The following is a 13,573-nucleotide window of genomic DNA, read 5'->3' as shown; positions in this document are numbered from 1 at the left end:
TCTCTCTCTCTCTCTCTCTCTCTCTCTCTCTCTCTCTCTCTCTCTCTCTCTCTCCTCCCTTTCAACTCCCCCTGAAAAGTTAAAACATGAAATGGCGGACGTCATCGCTGTTGGCCAGTATTGGAGGCAGCCCAAGGTCAGTCCGTTAGCCCAGCTGAAACCTGCTGCCCCATTGAGTAGTTTGTGACGGGTTGGTCACGTGGTCAGACCCTGGGAGGTTATGGTCCATAGGCTAACTGTGACAACCCCAGGTGGCATATTTCCCCCCCCCCCCAGAATGCAATTGTTCATAAGTACAACTAGTATGATTCCCTTTGGTCTAGTCTATACAGATCCACACAGTCCAATCTCTTTTATCCTGTAGTCTAAATCAACTGTGGGTGGTGTTTGTGTTGTAAATGTACGTCTCTTTGTGTTGCTGGTGGTTTTTGTCAGTCACACATTGTCCACCTAGGTAATAATGCCTCTATCTTTTGAAGCTTTATTCATCTGTGAAGCAGCGATTTGGAACATTTCCTCAGAGTATGACAGAGGAAATTTAATAGGCAGTATCAGATGGGAGAGTAATGGTAAAAATGGCTGTTGTCCAGAGAAGTCAGACTCATTAGATCAGATTCCTCTCTGCCTTGCTCTGCTCTCATGTGTTGAAGTCAACGACTGTGCTGCTTTTGTCGCCTGACGAACGCTGTGGAATTTTTCAACTGGCCGATTTCACACCAGCGGGAGCGGAAAATATTTTTGGCATCTCCAATTTGTTCTTGCAATTCTTACATATAAACTTCATTGGGCGGAAGGATGTTAGACATGCTTTTTACATTTCTATCACTTTTGTTTTTTGGTGACAATCATGACGAGTGAAGCCATTTTAGGCCCTTTTTAGACCTATACATGTCTCCTGTAAGACCCTATGATCTGTCAACCGTACATGATACAGACATCTTGGTGTCAATATACTCCATACAGTGTTCTCTCAAATATGCAGTATGTGTAGATACTGATTTTTTTTTTTTTTTTTTTTTTTTTTTTTTTTTTCCTTGATATATATTTTTTTATTCAACATTAATATCCAGGAAAGCCAGGTTTTCAAAAGCTGTTCCTAAAATAGTGTATAGGAGATCATACAAAATATTTTGTTGTGACTTATGTGAATGTTAAAAATATTTGTTGGTCAAATTGAGAAATTGTGAGTAAACTCAACAATAACCTGTATTATGAAGCCAAGATCAATGAGAGGAATAATGATGGGAAAACTTGAGTACTTGTTCATGACAAACCTCCTGGCATTGACAGCTTAGATGGAAAGCTACTAAGGATGGTAGCGGACTTTATAGCCACTCCTATATGTCATATTTTTTTGTGCCTCGGGGAAAGTGTTTGTCCTCAGGCCTGGAGGGAAGCCAAAGTCATTCCACTACCCAAGAATGGTAAAGTGGCCTTTACTGGTTCTAACAGCTGATTATTCAACACTATATGCGTCATCAACCACAGCTAGTGAATTCACTGCAACCCTAAACAAAAAGTTGCAGTCAGTTTTAGAATGGGTGGCCAGTTATAAACTGGTTCTGAACATCACTAAAACTAAGAGCATTGGATTTGGTACAAATCATTCCTTAAGTTCTAGACCCCAGCTGACTCTGGTAATAAAAGGTGTGACTGTTGAGGGGACTAAATTACTTAACGTTACCTTAGATTGTGAACTGTCATGGTCAAAACGTATTGATTCGATGGGGCGAGGTCTGTCCATGATAAAGATGTTATGCTTTTTTTTAACACCACACTCCACAAAGCAAGTCCTGCAGACTCTAGTTTTATCTTAATTATTATCCAGTCATATGGTCAAGTGCTGCAAAGATGAACCTAGTTAAGCTGCAGCTGGCCTAGAACCGAGCGGCACGTTTTATATATTTTCTTTATTGTAATAAGAGGGCTAATATCAAAATATGCATGTCAGTCTCTCTTGGCTAAGAGTTGTGGAACGACTGACTGTCACTTGTTTCTTATAAGAAATGTTGGAAATTCCAAATTGTTTGCGTAGTCAATTTACACACAGCACTGACACACACTTACCCCACCAGACATGCCACCAAGGGTCTTTTCACAGTCCCAGGTTCAGAACAAATCCATATAAACATACAGTATTATACAGAGCCATGATTGAATGGAACTCCCATCTCATGTAGCACAATAATGTGACCTACTTTTTGTGTGTATGTACTGACATGTACAGTGCATTCGGAAACTATTCAGACCACTTGACTTTTTCCACATGTTATGTTACAGCCTTAATCTAAAATTGATTAAATTGTTTTTTCCCCCTCAATCTACTGTACACAATACCCCATAATGAAGAAGCAAAAACGGGTTTAGACATTTTTGCAAATTATGTGATATTAATACAAGTATTGAAACCCTTTACTCAGTACTTTGACGCACCTTTGACAGCGATTACTGCCTCAAGTCTTCTTGGGTATGACACAAGCTTGGCACACCTGTATTTGGGGAGTTTCTCCCATTCTTCTCTGCAGATCCTCTCAAGCTCTCAGGTTGGATGGGGAGTGTTGCTGCACAACTATTTTCAGGTCTCTCCAGAGATATTCTGGCTGGGCCACTCAAGGACATTCAGAGACTTGTCCCGAAGCCAATCCTGCGTTGTATTGGCTGTGTGCTTGGTTGTTTTCCTGTTGGAAGAATGAACCGAAGAGTGCTCTGGAGCAGGTTTTCATCAAGGATCTCTTGTACTTTGTTCTGTTCATCTTTCCCTCGATCCTGACTAGCCTCCCAGTCCCTGCTGCTGAAAAACATTCCCACAGTGTGATGTTGCCACCACCGTGCTTCACCGAAGGAATGGTGCCAGATTTCCTCCAGGTGTGACGCTTTGCATTCAGGCTAGTTCAATCTTGGTTTCATCAGATCAGAGAATCTTGTTTCTCATGCTCTGAGAGACTTTAGGTGCCTTTTGATGAACTCCATGCGGGCTGTCATGTGCCTTTTACTGAGGAGTGGCTTCTGTCTGGCCGCTCTACCATAAAGGCCTGATTGGTGGAGTGCTGCAGAGATGGATGTCCTTCTGGAAGGTTCTCCCATCTTCAGAGAAACTCTGGCGCTTTGTCAGACCATCAGGTTCTTGGTCACCTCATTGACCAAGGCCCTTCTCCCCCGATTGCTCAGTTTGGCCAGCTCTAGGAAGAGTCTTGGTGGTTCCAAACTTCTTCGTGCACACGCACGCTACATCTTAATGATGTATCTTAATGACGGCCTAGGAATGGTGGGTTAACTGCCTTGTTCAGGGGCAGAACGACAGATTTTTACCTTGTCAGCTCGGGGATTCGTTTTTGCAACCTTCCGGTTACTAGTCCAACGCTCTAACCACCTGCCTTACATTGCACTCCACGAGGAGCCTGCGTGGCAGGCTGACTACCTGTTACGCAAGGGCAGCAACAAGCCAAGGTAAGTTGTTAGCTAGCATTAAACTCATCTTATAAAAAACAATCAATCTTAACATAATCACTAGTTAACTACACATGGTTGATATTACTAGTTTATCTAGCGTGTCCGGCGTTGTAGAGGTCGACCGATTATGATTTTTTTTTTTCAATACCGATTATTGGAGGACCAAAAACATTTTTTTAAATTAATTTATTCATAATAATGATAATTACAACAATACTGAATGAACACTAACTTAATACATCAATTTAGCCTCAAATAAATAATGAAACGTGTTCAATTTGGTTTAAATAATGGAAAACAAAGTGTTGGAAAAGAAAGTAAAATTGCAATATGTGCAAAAAAGCTAAGGTTTAATTTCCTTGCTCAGAACATGGGAACATATGAAAGCTGGTGGTTCCTTTTAACATGAGTCTTAAATATTCCCAGGTAAGTTTTAGGGTGTAGTTATTATAGGACTATTTCTCTCTACGATTTGTATTTCATATACCTTTGACTATTGGATGTTCTTAAAGGCACTTTAGTATTGCCAGTGTAACAGTATAGCTTCCGTCCCTCTCCTCGCTCCTACCTGGGCTTGAACCAGGAACACATCGACAACAGCCACCCTCGAAGCAGCGTTACCCATGCAGAGGAGGGGAAACAACTACTCCAAGTCTCAGAGCGAGTGACGTTTGAAACGCTATTAGCGCGCATCCCGCTAACTAGCTAGCCATTTCACATCGGTTACACCAGCCTAATCTTGGGAGTTGACAGGCTTGAAGGGGTGGGTATAATTTGTGGAACGTTCCAAAAAGAATCTGTTCCAAAAAACGTAAAGTAAAAGGTTGCCAACCAACAACGCATACAAAGTAGCAACGCATACAAACCTAGCTAACTAGCTGCCGAATAGGCATCAACTCACCACGTAGCTTATTCTTAATGTTTGTCCATAGGCAACCAGAGTGAGGACAGACATTTTTCGGAATAAACGTGATGAGTGAAAAACGCAATGAAATAGACCACTCCCTATCCGGTATCTTATTCTGCAGCTATACAACTTTGTATGCGTAGTTTTTTTTTTTTTTGGCAACCTTGTTATTTACGAAGTTTTTGGAATAGATTCCTGTTGGAACGTTCCACAAATTATACCCACCCGGTTTGAAGTCATAAACAGCTTAACACAGCGAAGAGCTGCTGGCAAAACGCACGAAAGTGCTGTCTGAATGAATGCTTACGAGTTATGTCATAATTACGTAAAATTCTGGCAAATTAGTTCGCAACGAGCCAGGCGGCCCAACTGTTGCATATACCCTGACTGTGTGCAATGAACACAATTTCATGTTAGCAGGCAATTTTAACTAAATATGCAGGTTTAAAAAAAAATATATATATATATATATTACTTGTTTATTGATTTTAAAGAAAGGCATTGATGGTTAGGTACATTGGTGCAACGACAGTGCTTTTTTCGCAAATGCGCTTGTTAAATCAACACCCGTTTGGCGAAATAGGCAATGATTCAATAATAAATTAACAGGCACCACATCGATTATATGCAACGCAGGACACGTTAGATAACTACACATGGTTGATGATATTACTAGTTTAACTAGTGATTATGTTAAGATTGATATTTTTTTTTATAAGATAAGTTTAATGCTAGCTAGCAACTTACCTTGGCTTCTTGCTGCCCTCGCGTAACAGGTAGTCAGCCTGCCATGCAGGCTCCTCGTGCGTTGGATTGGATTAGTAACCGGAAGGTTGCAAAAACGAATCCCCCCTGAACAAGGCAGTTAACCCCCGTTCCTAGGCGTCATTAAAAATAAGAATGTGTTCTTAATCTGACTTGCCAAGTTAAATAAAGGTGTAAAAAAAAAAATATTGGCAAATCGGTGGCCAAAAATACAGATTACCGATTTTGTTAGGAAAACTTGAAATCGGCCATTCCGATTAATCGGTCGACCTCTACTGCGTTGCATATAATTGATGCAGTGCCTGTTAATTTCTCATCGAATCACAGCATACTTCGCCAAACGGGTGACGATTTAATAAGTGCATTTGCGAAAAAAGCACTGTCGTTGCACCAATGTGTAAACATCAATGCCTTTCTTTAAAATCAATACACAAGTATATATTTTTAAACCTGCCTATTTAGTAAATATTGCCTGCTAACATGAATTTCTTAACTAGGGAAATTGTGTCACTTCTCTTGCGTTCCGTGCAAGCAGTCAGGGTATATGCAGCAGTTTGGGCCGCCTGGCTCGTTGCAAACTGACGTCCATTTATTCCTAACAAAGACCGTAATTCATTTGCCAGAATTGTACATAATTATGACATAACATTGACGGTTGTACAATGTAACAGCAATATTTAGACTTATGGATGCCATCCGTTAGATAAAATACGGATCGGTTCCGTATTTCACTGAAACGATACACGTTTTTTTTCGAAATGATAGTTTCCGGATTCGACCATATTAATGACCAAAGGCTCGTATTTCTGTGTGTTATGTTATAATTAAGTCGATGGTTTGATCAAGCAGTCTGGGCGACGGTAAGCCGCAGCAGGCTCGTAAGCATTCATTCAAACAGCACTTTCGTGCGTTTGCCAGCAGCTCTTCACTATGCTTCAAGCATTGAGCTGTTTATGACTTCAAGCCTATCAACTCCTGAGATTAGGCTGGTGTAACCAATGTGAAATGGCTGGCTAGTTAGCGGGGTGAGCACTAATAGCATTTCAAACGTCACTCGCTCTGAGATTGGAGTAGTTGTTCCCCTTGCTCTGCAAGGGCCGCGGCTTTTGTGGAGCGATGGGTAACAACGCTTTGAGGGTGACTGTCGATGTGTTCCTGGTTCGAGCCCAGGTAGGGGCGAGGAGAGGAACGGAAGCTATACTGTTACACTGGCAATACTAAAGTTCCTATAAGAACATCCAATAGTCAAAGGTATATGAAATACAAATGGTATAGAGAGAAATGGTCCTATAATAACTTCTTACCTGGGAATATTGAAGACTCATGTTAAAAGGAACCACCAGCTTTCATATGTTCTCATGTTCTGAGCAAGGAACTTAAACGTTAGCTTTTTTATGTGGCACATATTGTGCTTTTACTTTCTTCTCCAACACATTGTTTTTGCATTATTTAAACCAAATTGAGCATGTATTATTATTTATTTGAGGCTAAATTGATTTTATTGGTGTTAAAATAAGTGTTAATTCAGTATTGTTGTTAATTGTCATTATTACAAATAATAATAAAAAAATCGGCTTTTTAAAAAATATATCGGTATTGGCTTTTTTTGGTCCTCCATTCGCTATCGGCGTTGAAAAATCAGAATCGGTCGACTTCTAGATATGACCCATTTTATACATAGAAATTGACATCATAGGTAATTAACCAACCACAGTTTTACTTTAGGATTACACATTCAGCAAAGGGAGTTCCCTTTGAATCATTTCCCCATTCACTGTGTTGGTGGTGCTCATAAAATGTGTCAAATTTAGAATTAGCAGAGAGCCTACTCGAAGTGTGTTTTACTTGTAGAGTATATTGTTCCAAACAATATTTCTTAAAATGTTCAAAATGGGTAGTATGAGATATCGATATGTTGAATAAATGTATTTCAGTCAAGACATACTGTATATTTTAGCGCAGTATAATGACACCAAGATGTTACCTGTATCATGTACAGTTCATGGATTATATGGTCTTACAGGAGGCTTGAATTGGTTTTAAAAAGGGTCTATAATGGCCACTTTCATGATAAAAAAAAAAAAAAGATTGGTAAACATCCTTCCTCCCAATGAAGTTCCTATGTGAGAATTGCCAGAAAAATCTGAGATGCCCAAAATATTTTCTGTTCCCGCTGGTGTGGAATCGCTAGCTAACTCAAATAATATTGTAGCTTCAGTTGAGAAACAGAAAGGACTTAAGTTCAGTTTCTCAGACAGACAATGTGTTGTCTAGTAGTAACTTTAGCTAGTTTGGAGTGAGCCTTTTCTGTTTTGCTATTAGCATTCCCAAAGGAACGAGGAAGCCTTAATCCATGTTTATAAATGTAAAGGGGTTTTAAAGTTGTTGAAATTAACAAATCAAACTATTGTTACAATGCTTGTTGTGACCTCAAGCTCTGTCTGGAGTTCTGCATATGATATTCTTACAAAATAACTTGAGTAATGAAGTTGCCATGTCTGTTTCAGAATGTTTATTGAAAATATCAGATTCAAAAGTCCTTGGAATTCAGCAGGGATATAATTGTAGATGTGACATAAAAGCAGACAGGATGCTCGCAGCAGCTTACAGTATGCATGTCACACCAGGAAGTGGAGTACAGTACACACTGCAGCTGCTTATTCCCATGCGACAGTACTGCCTCTGGATTTTCTCAGCATGATTTATATTTGGGTGGTTGATGTTTAAGCATAAAAACAGTTTAAAAATAATATAGTGGTGATATTAAGTCTGAATATTTGAAATGTATGTGGTTGATTTATGAACCGTTTCATACTTTTGAGCCTTAAATTTGTCTTAACATTTTTATGCTTAACATTTTATGCTTAAAATATAAACTATGTAATTTGTATGAGCAATTGCTTGTCATTATCTCACACTGTATTACCTTGTGGAAATTCAGTAAAATAAGGCAGTCAAACTGGGGGGGTTACATTTTAATTTGGACAAACTTTATAAATATGCTCATGCTGAGATCACTTGCCACATGTTATGTTTTTCCATGCAGGGAAAATATTTAATACAATTTCTAATGTCACACCAAAGGACATGTCATAACATAGGAGAAAAGAAGCAGTCAGATTTTTGTTTTTAAAAAAAATAGTATATTTTGTCATACACTGTTATAGAACATTAAATACTTAAAAAAAGCAACATTGTGCTGTAAAATTGTTAAAGCTCACTTGGGCTCCCGAGTGGCTAGCGGTCTAAGGCACTGCATCTGTGCTAAGAGGCGTCACTGCAGTCCCTGGTTCGAATCCAGGCTGCATCACATCCAACCGTGATTGAGAGCCCCATAGGGCAGCACACAGCGTCAGCCAGGGTAGGCCGTTATTGTAAATAAGAATGTGTTCTTAACTGACTTGCCTAGTTAAATAAAAATAGGTATGAAGTGAAGAAAATTCTGGTGTTCATACAATCACCTGTTAACAAGTAAGTCATTCTAATGTTCTTTATTTTATTCTTGAATTTATTCAGCTTAAAATAACATTTTACTGAAGTGAGTTACAGTTCTAAACACCTCTTTTCTCTATACCTCTGTTTCTCCATTTCTCCCAAAGCTTTCTCTTTGTGGGTCGCAAAGACTTAGAATTAAGTCTTTTTTCTGCTTTTGATATCTATAAGAAAAAATAAATAAAATTACAACCTCAAGTAGGCCTAATACTCAATTAGGATCAGGGGTGAAAGATTTCATTTCTTCCCATTATGGGGACCGCCTATGTGTGCGCACACTCAATATATATTTTTTTTTATGGGCCTAATCATAGAATTACACAACAAATCCCTAATGACTTAATAGGATGTCTATGGGCCTAATAGTAAGATTTGTCTTAACTTTTAAAATGTACTAGCATATTTTTTGTTGCATTAACACAACCAGTCATGATGTTCTGATTGTCAAACAATTACTTCAAAAGGCTGTACTGTAGGCTACCTGTGCCATTACTCAGGGATGGCGCAAAGTTGGCCGTTGCGGAAATAAACTAGTTTTAACCCCAATTTACAGTGCATTCGGAAAGTGTTACGTTACAGCCTTATTCTAAAATGGATTCAATAAAAAAATCCCTCAATCTATACACAATATCCCATAATGAAGGGAAAACGGGTTTAGATTTTTCAAATGTTTTAAAAATATATAAACAAACCTAATTTACATAACTATTCAGACCCTTAGCTATGAGACCACAAAATTGAGCGCCGGTGCATCCTGTTTCCATTGATTATCCTACAACTTGATTGGAGTCAACCTGTGGTAAATTCAATTGATTGGACATGATTTGGAAAGGTGTGCGCACACACCTGTCTATATAAGGTCCAGTTGACAGTGCATGTCAGAGCAAAAACCAAGTCATGAGGTTGAAGGAATTGTCTGTAGAGCTCAGACAGGATTGTGGATTGCCAAAAGGTACCTAAAGGACTCTTTTAGACCATCAGACACAAGATTCTCTGGTCTGAGGAAACCAAGATTGAACTCTTTGGCCTGAATGCCAAGCATCATGTCTGGAGGAAACCAGGCACCGCTCATCACCTGGCCAATACCATCCCTACGGTGAAGCATGGTGGGGGCGGCGTCATGCTGTGGGAATGTTTTTCAGCGGCAGGGACTGAGACTAGTCAGGATCGAGCGAAAGATGAATGGAGCAAAGTACAGGGAAATCCTTGACAAAGCGTTATGGAGCAAGTTAGGACCTCAGACTGGGGTGAAGGTTCACCTTCCAACAGGACAACGAACTTAAGCACACAGTCAAGACATTGCAGGAGGTGCTTCGGGACAAGTCTGAATGTTCTTGAGTGGCCCAGCCAGAGCCTGGACTTGACCCTGATCGAATATCTCTGGAGAGACCTGAAAATAGCTGTGCAGCGAAGCTCCCCGTTCCACCTGACAGAGCTTGAGAGGATCTGCTGAGAAGAATGGGACAAACTCCCCGAATACAGGTGTGCCAAGCTTCTAGTGTAACACCCAAGAAGACTCGAGGCTGTAATCGCTGCCAAAGGCGCTTCAACAAAGTACTGAGTAAAGGATCTGAATACTTATGTAAATGTGATAACCCTAACCCTTTGTCATTATGGGGTATTGTGTGTAGATTTCTGACGGGGGAAAAAACGGTTTAATCCATTTTAGATTATGGCTGTAACGTAACAATGTGGAAAAGGTGACGGAGTCTGAATGCACTGTAGATATTTTTCTGCTCATAATTACTGACATTTAGTAGGCTATTTATTAATCAACTTGGTTCTAATTATATGTTCTCTTCTGTCATTACTTGATGGTTGTCTAGAATACTAAATAAAGCCTTGCTCACCAGAATGTCATAAATCGATTGTTGATCAATGCATCATCAACAATCTAGTTGACATCGGTGAAGTTCTCTTTTTAATATTTCAGCTTCTTTCACAGAGCAAGGACATTTGGTGACCAGGGAGATTTCCAAATGAGTTTGACCGGGTTTAAGGAAATGAAAAGCTGTGGAAATGGATCAACGCGTTTCTGATAGTATTTCAGTTTGTCTAGATGCATTTTTTTTTTTAAAATTTTGTGGCTGACAATGAAATGCTGTCAGCTTTTGTCGCTGAATGAAATTGCATGTTTATTCTACACAAAAGGTCCTTACGCGCACATTCGCATTCTCTCAAGATGCTGAAATAATTAATATTTCTCCACACCTGTTAGAGAGACAATTTAACATTTGGTCTATAATTTTACTGCGAGGAACACTTAATTCTGCAGCGGTTAATAGCTTAATAGGCTACATGTAAGGCCGACATTGTGTCCAGACTTCAGTTACTATTCCAACTATTAGGCTACTTCATTCTAAAATAATTACGGCATCATACAGTGCAATTTGATAAATGCAGAAAGACATTACTTACAAAACACCAAAAAGTTATGAATCACATTTTGTTTTGTCATCATTCATTAGGCCTACCCAAGTCTTGTAACCTGAATTGATGCGTATACTGCTGTCCGTGCGCGTCTCGGCAATGGCAAAATTTGTTTTATCATTGAACCACACCACATTTTAGCGTCTCTTTGCTCATTTTTCATGCGACTGACATGCGGGAATGATATCGTACAGTACTCCCTACCGGACCGTTCCGACTTTCAACACTGATAGGACAATATGTTAAACTATCAAGCTTTTATGTTTTCTGTTTACTTTCTGAGTCTCTCTCAGGACATCTCTTTTCTCAGCATTTCTCTCCCTGTATCTCCATGTTTTCTCTGCACTCAACATCTCATCTTAAGCAGAAAGACTTTCCTTTTTGCCTGTTATCTAACAATGTACCCAGGATCTTGATTTGAACTGAACAAAAATATTAACGCAACATTTAAAGTGTTGGTCCCATGTTGCATGAACTGAAATGAATAGATCCCAGAAACTTTCCATATGCACAAAAAGCTTCTCCAATTTTGTGCACAAATTTGTTTGCATCCCTGTTAGTGAGCATTTCTCCTTTGCCAAGATACTCTGCCCACCTGACAGTTGTGGCATATTAAAAAGTTGATTTAAACAGCATGATCATTACACAGGGGCACCTTGTGCTGGGGGCAAAAAGGCCACCCTAAAATGTGTTTTTTTTGCCACAGATGTCTCAAGTTTTGTGTGTGCAATTGGCATGCTGACTGCAGGAATGTCCACCAGAGCTGTTGCCAGAGAAAGGAATGGTAATTTCTCTACCGTAAGTCACCTTCAACATCGTTTTAGAGAATTTGGCAGTACCTCCCACCAGCCTCACGACCACATGGCATCGTGTTGGTGAGCGGTTTGTCAATGTTGTGAACGAAGTGCCCCATGGTGGCAGGGTTATGGTATGGGCAGGCATAGGCTATGGACAACAAACGCATGCATTTTTTTTATGGCTGTTACGTACGCCCCTTGGCGGGAACGCAACACCCTGCTACAACTCAACTCTCCATGGAGTGAAAAGGTATGCGATTGCAGGTGTGGGTAAGGATGACAGGGGCAGAATATTACCGTTTACAGGGAATTTATTCATCCTTCACATGGTAAGGTGGGGAAAAGGAGCTGGACAGAAGCAAAGAAAGTAAAAGTTCCCCCTCTACTACCTTACCTGCTTACCCACTGGTTACTTTTTCTTAGCACCACCTGGCGCACTAACCAAAATACAGGGGGTGGTCTGCCTAGGTCTTACCTAGTGTGCAAAGACATAGTAAATACTACAGGTATATGTTCACATGCCTCTTGCCTAAACACTCCCCTTCCCACCCCTGGGAACAAATGAAACTGAATAATTCACCAAACTTAGTGAACAATTTTGAATAAACCAAAAACTAGGTATTATGGTATACACATACCTCTACAGGAGCCACTACAAAACACTTTCTAAACAACACAGCACATACAAAGAAGCTCTCTCCTAACAAAGGAACACTGGCTTTTCAAGCTGCAGAAGGAGTCGGTAATTGCAGACAGCTGTATCCTTTGACGAGAGGGTGGGGTCAGAGCTCCAATTTGTGATGGGCCAACCAATCAGCTGCTTTGGAATCCAGGAAGCCATTTCCTGAAATGCATATACATCCAAACCCACAACACAGAAACTGGGGAACCTAACGATGGCACTTTGAATGTACAGAGATACCGTGACAAGATCCTAAGGCCCATTGTTTTGCCATTCATCTCCCGCCATCACCTCCAAGTTTCAGCATGATAATTCACGCAAGGATCTGTACACAATTCTTGGAAGCTGAAAATGTCCCAGTTCTTCCATGGCCTGCATACTCACCAGACATGTCACCCATTGAGCATGTTTGGGATGCTCTGGATCTACGGGTACAGCAGCGTGTTCCAGTTTCCGCCAATATCCAGCAACTTTGCACTGCCATTGAAGAGGGAAGTAGGACAACATTCCACAGGCCACAATCAGCAGCCTGCTCTATTATGGATCCCCATTTCTCTTCCTCGGGTCCAGCAAAATTAAGGCAGTTTATACAATAAAAAACAACATTTACAATACATTCACAGATGTCACAAGACACTGTGTGCCCTCAGGCCCCTACTCCACCACTACCACACATCTACAGTACTAAATCTGTGTGTGCATGTGCCTATGTTGCTTCACAGTCCCTACTGTTCCATAAGGTGTTTTTTATTTTTCTGTTTTTTTTAAGTCAGTTACTTGGTGTGAAATAGAGCCATAACTACATGGAACTCTATGTAGTACTGTGTGCCTTCCATAGTCTGTTCTGGACTTGGACTGTGAAGAGACCTCTTGTGACATGTCTTGTAGGGTATGCATGTGTGTCCAATCTGTGTGCCAGTAGTTCAAACAGACACCTTGGTGCATTCATGTCAATACCTCTCATAAATACAAGTAGTGATGAAGTCTCTCCTCCACTTTGAGCCAAGATGGATTGACATGCATATTAGTAATATTAGCTCTCTGTTTACA

The 13,573-nt window shown here is 40.2% G+C and overlaps 1 protein-coding gene across 8 annotated transcripts in view; it reads left to right on the top strand.

The window, feature by feature from the left end:
* Positions 1–13,573, top strand: part of LOC115174993 (uncharacterized protein KIAA1211-like) — a 44,587-nt gene that overhangs the window by 10,866 nt on the left and 20,148 nt on the right. For 2 of the 8 annotated variants that reach the window (XM_029734151.1, XM_029734093.1), the window contains exon 2: positions 80–136. The exons of 5 other annotated variants lie outside the window; for them this stretch is intronic. In XM_029734151.1, coding sequence (XP_029590011.1) covers positions 87–136 — 50 coding nt within the window. In that variant the 5' untranslated portion in view covers positions 80–86. Of the gene's footprint in view, positions 1–79; positions 137–11,800; positions 11,843–13,573 lie in introns of those variants that run through there. One more of the 8 variants, XM_029734119.1, reaches the window with a different exon arrangement.

Source organism: Salmo trutta, chromosome 3, assembly GCF_901001165.1.
Source record: "Salmo trutta chromosome 3, fSalTru1.1, whole genome shotgun sequence".
Lineage (NCBI taxonomy): Eukaryota > Metazoa > Chordata > Actinopteri > Salmoniformes > Salmonidae > Salmo > Salmo trutta.
Note: the sequence above shows the minus strand (reverse complement) of the source record. Positions and strands in the feature narration are given on the sequence as shown.